General features: G+C 45.2%; 1 protein-coding gene across 1 annotated transcript in view; it reads right to left on the reverse strand.

Moving 5' to 3' along the window:
• Positions 1-2,500: 2,500 nt before the first annotated feature.
• LOC105545341 (actin, aortic smooth muscle-like) overlaps positions 2,501-5,240 on the reverse strand; it is a 24,029-nt gene continuing 21,289 nt past the window's right edge. The window contains exon 15 of the mRNA XM_011988253.1: positions 2,501-2,644. Coding sequence (XP_011843643.1) covers positions 2,501-2,644 — 144 coding nt within the window. The remainder of the gene's footprint in view (positions 2,645-5,240) is intronic.

The following is a 5,240-nucleotide window of genomic DNA, read 5'->3' on the forward strand; positions in this document are numbered from 1 at the left end:
TGTCCCCACCCAAATCTCATCGTGAATTGTAATTCCCATGTGTTGAAGGAGGTACCTGTAATCCCCAAAGTGTCAAGGGAAAAAGCTGATTGGATCATGGGGGTGGTTTCCCCCATGCTGTTCTCATGATAGTGAATGAGTTCTCATGAGATCTGATGATTCTGTAAGTGTTTGACCATTCCGCCTTCACACGCTCTCTCTCCTGCCACCTTGTGAATAAGGTGCCTGGTTGTCCTTCTGTCATGATTATAAGTTTCCTGAGGCCTCCCCAGACATGTGGAACTATGATTCAATTAAACCTCTTTCTGTTATAAATTACCCAGTCTCAGGGAAGTTCTTAATAGCAGTGTGAGAATGGACCAATGCCCACCCAGGGTGAGACTGTACCTCCAGAAGCTGCATGTCTGCATGGTTTTCAGCCTGCAGATCCATGGGTGCCTCTGCTTGCTGGCTGCATCATACCATGTTGCCAATGTAAAGACAATGGCAGGCAACCAACTTTTCCAAATGTATTGGAATAAAAATCCTTGTTCTCAGGCCAGAAAAAAGTTAGAACTATCTGATAACGGAAGGAAAACAATCCCAATGTTTGACGTCTGAAATTACAACCCATTGATTAAAATGTTACTTTTAAATACAGCCAGAGCTGCCAGAATTGTATCTTTCGCCTACCCAAATCACCTGGGCCAGGTAGAGGGTTGGGGGAGGACTGTACAGGCCAACAATACATGCTGAGGACAGTAAATGAACCTGGAAGATGTGGACTAGGTCTGTGTGTGCAGTCTCCTGCTGTTCTCAAATTAGAAACATACATGCCTAAATTTAATCTCTCCTATCAATCTCCAGAGTTAATGAACACCCATATAACACACATATTTTCCACAATTTCACTTTCTGCCTCATTCCCTCCTCTATCACCTCACCCCTCATTTTGAGATCATCTGAGATTTTTGTTCCATACTGTTATTAATTTTTTTAAAATCTATAATAATAATTATTTAGATTTAACTCTAAGTTTGGTCCGCTTTCTTAACTCACCACTGTTTCTTTTTCTTGGTTTATTGGTTTATCCATCTTCTACATAATCTTTGATTCTGTTTTTAGAGAGAGCATAGAAGTGGTAAATTTTCAGAGTATTTGCCTGTCCCCACGTTATTTTTTATCATTTCCACCTATTGGAAAAGGTATGAGACGTTAGGTTCAAAATAATCCTTCCTCTTCACTTGATGGTTTTCTTCTCTTATCTTCTACAACAATTTACAGTCAAGAACTCTGATAATAATAACTGGAGTCACTTTCCCTTGTGATGGTGGTACCAGATTTAGCAAGTAGAGATAATATACAACATTTGGGACGTGCTTATACTAAAAATTTGTTACATTTCTGAAATTCAAAATTTAACTGGGTAACCTGGGTTTTTTTCCAGTCACCTTACTTTAAGTTAACCTGCATTTGTTTATTTTTCTCAAAGCCTCTAAATGTCATTATTTTTGATATTCTGAAATTCCACTAGTGTCTGCATTCAGGACCCTTCCTTGGGTCTGTGCAGCCCTCCATGGCCCCCCTACACTGAAAACATATGTCTTCTATTTGTTTGGTTGGTTTCTTCCTCTCCTTAGTTCTCTCTGTTCTCCCCTGACGCTCTTACTAGATGCTATTTGCTGATTTAAACTGCCTGTTACTACCTAAATAATCTTGATCTAGTTAATTCACCTCTTAGCACCAGTTTCTGCTTCATGAAATCAACTTTAATGAAACCAACCTCACAGCAACGCCATGAGGATTAAGTTCATCAGCGGATGTAATGCCCCTTGCATGGTGAGTGCTATGGGTACTGCCCCAATCGTGCCTTCACGAGGCAAGAGCATCCATGCTGTTCTGCTCATGTGGGTACATCAGGTCTGTGGTAGGATGACACTTCCTGCCTCTTGTGGTTGGGTAGGGCCACGTGACTTGTTGTGGTTAATTAATCATGACTGTGTACCCTGTGATTTTTCTGAATTGATGGATTTAGTTGCCAATGTAAGACTCAGCAGCACACTCTTCTGCTCATCCACAATGAATGACAGCGTCTCTGATGCTCTGCTCTGTCACTGGATTCTGAGTGAGGATGATGTAGGAGGCAGCCCCTGTTGACCTTCAGTGGACATGCATGAGTGAGATACTGACTTTTGTTTCATGGCACTGAGATTTGGGGGATGCTTGTTACTGCAGCACAGTGTCACCATCCTGACGGATACACAGGAAGAGCCAGGATTTCCCTCACCTCAACTACTCTGCATTCATGCAGCTGGTGTCCTGTGACACTGCCTAGTGAGTGTCCTGTGCTGCTGCCAGCCCAGCCTAGACAAAAAGACAGAGTCCATCCTTTATTGACATTCTTTATTGAAGTCTGGGGGAGGAAGTGCCTTTGCCCTTGAGCTGGTTCTGGGCTCTGATCAATTCAGCCACAACAAGGCTCATCCTGCAGTTGGTGTCGAAGGCACCTGAAAGCCATATATCAGAAGCTTTTTCTACTGACGATGGAAGAGCCCATCTCCTTGTACTCCTTGCCGGTGACCCACATGTCCTTGAACGTGGAGAGTGAGCACAAGATGGAGCCACCTACCCAAGCTCCATAGACGGAATACGGACAGGTGGCCACCTGGATGGGGTTAAGGAGGCAGAGGAGAGTGGAGGGCAGAGGAGGGAAGGGGAGGTAGGGAGAGGGCAAGAGAAAAGAGAAGAAAGCAAAATCAAAATGCTACTCTAAAGTGGGGACACAAAACGTCCGCCCCTGAGAGAACTTCATGGACAGTCGTCTCTCTCTCCTGGCAAATACAATCTATGATTTGCCATTAAAGATATCGAACGCTCCATGCCTACTTCCTGTAGCTTTATTTTTTATTTTTATTTGAGACAGGGTCTCGCTTGTTGCCCAGGTTGGAGTACAGTAGCACAATCAGTTTACTGCAACCTTGACCTCCCAGGATCAAGCAATCTTCCAGCCTCAGCCTCCCAAGTAGCTGGGTCCACAGGTGCACAGTACCATGCCTGGCTAATATTTTAATTTTTTTTTTGTAGAGATGAGGTCTTGCTATGTTGCCCATGCTGGCCTCAAATTCATGGCCTCAAGTGATCCTCCTGCCTCGGCCTCCCAAAATGCTGAGATTACAGGTGTGAGCCACCATGCCTGGCCTGTAGCTTTAAACTATTAGATAAAATGAATAAGAGCACAGAGGACTCGTGCCTTTGGCATTTTAAAACATGTAACACATTTTGTCCATATAGAATGACGGTGCCTAAGGCATAGGTATTTTGTAGAAAAAATTGGAAAATACAGATAAGCAAAATCAACCCATCACCAGTCATCGAACCCCCTAGAGAAATTCCTTCTAGATTGCGATGGGGAGCTTTCAAGACTTCCTCTCACTCTTGCTAGGCTCCTCTTTTCATGGCAACACCTATAAAGTGTATATTTCTTTCCATTTCTGTTTTAGGAGAGAGAGTAATGTTTCTTATACCCAGTCAGGTCACCTCTGGGCTGGGAGGAAGTGAAGGTCTCTACAGCCATTTGTCACTGATCCAGGTGACAGCCCTTCAGTGGAAGAGGCTCCCGGGTGCCTGGTGTTGGCCCTTTCTCTCTCTGCCTGATGCAGGGGGCTAGGCATGGTGGTGTGCACCCGTGGACCCAGCTTCTTGAGAGGCTGAGGCTGGAGGATTGCTTGATCCTGGGAGGTCAAGGCTACAGTGAACTGTGATTGTGCCACTGTACTCCAGCCTGGGCAACAGAGTGAGAACCTGTCTCAAAAAATGAAAATAAAGGCCAGGCATGGTGGCTCATGCCTGTAATCCCAGCACTTTGGGAAGCTGAGGCGGGCAGATCACCTGAGGTTGGGAGTTTGAGACCACCCTGGCCAACATGGTGAAACCCCGTCTCTACTAAAAATACAAAAAATTAGCCAGGCATGGTGGTGCGTGCTTGTAGTCCCAGCTACTTGGGAGGCTGAGGCAGGAGAATGCCTTGAGCCTGGAGGTGGAGGTTGCAGTGAGCCGAGATGGCACCATTGCACTCCAGCCTAGGTGACAAGAGTGAAACTCCATCTCAAAATTAATTAATTAATTAATTAATAATAACTAAACAGAGGCCCCTGGGGCTCAGGAAGGTTAAGGTCACTTGCTCCAGGTCAGACACTTGTCATTTCACATGTTCACTAACTTTCCTTAAGTCACTTAGGTAGCTAATAACAGGACATGCTTAGGATTCTAAGACACAGGGAGCAAATGCCTCGCTGCGGGGATCTGCAGTCCCAAAGCGCTGAACGGAGATTTGGGAAACCCGAGGCGTCGGTGAGAGGGAGGGAAGAGAGGTTCCCTGACTCAGCTGCCCAGTGTCTCCTGGCTCTGTCGCACCACAGAACGGCCCTTGGCTTGGAAACCACTTGCTGGCATTGGTTAAGAAAAGATTTATCATAGCTAAAAAAATAAAAATAAAAAGGAAGAGTCAGGAGGGGGGAAAAAAAAAAAAAAAGCATGGTTAGGATCAGGGCATCAGGCAGAGAAAGGGCTGACGCCAGGCACCCGGGAGCCTCTTCCACGGATGCCACGGAGGGGATGTCACCTTGATCAGTTGGTGACCTCATCTGTGTCTTATCTAAACAAACACACAAAACCAAACGGAGACTGGGATGGTGTGTGTGTTAAGAAGAAAGTAAATTGATCAGTGGCTCATGCCTATAATCCCAACACTTTGGGAGGCTGAGGCAGGTGGATCACCTGAGGTCAGGAGTTCTAGACCAGCCTGGCCAACATGGCGAAACTCCATCTCTACTAAAAATACAAAGATTAGCTGGGCGTGGTGGTGGGTGCCTATAATCCCTGCAACTCGGGAGGCTGAAGCAGGGAGAATCGCTTGAACCGGGAAGTGTTGCAGTGAGCCGAGATTGTGCCACTGTACTCCAGCCTGGGAGGCAGAGTGAGACTCTGTCTCAAAAAAAAAAATAAATAAATAAAAAGAAAAGAAAAGAAGAAGATAGCAAATCACTAACAGAAGATGGCCAAAGAATTGGATTGAACAATTACAAGAAATATGTTTTAAAAAATTAAAAAAAAAAAAAAAAAAAAAGAATTAATAACATTTCTACTGCATCTAGCCATATGACCAGAGGTTTTGAGAACAAAGGACCCTGTGCTGGCGTGGACGTGGTCCAGAGCTGGCTCAGCCCTCGCCGGGACAGATGGGAGGCTCAGTGTTTCTGTGG

Source organism: Mandrillus leucophaeus, unplaced genomic scaffold, assembly GCF_000951045.1.
Source record: "Mandrillus leucophaeus isolate KB7577 unplaced genomic scaffold, Mleu.le_1.0 Scaffold325, whole genome shotgun sequence".
Lineage (NCBI taxonomy): Eukaryota > Metazoa > Chordata > Mammalia > Primates > Cercopithecidae > Mandrillus > Mandrillus leucophaeus.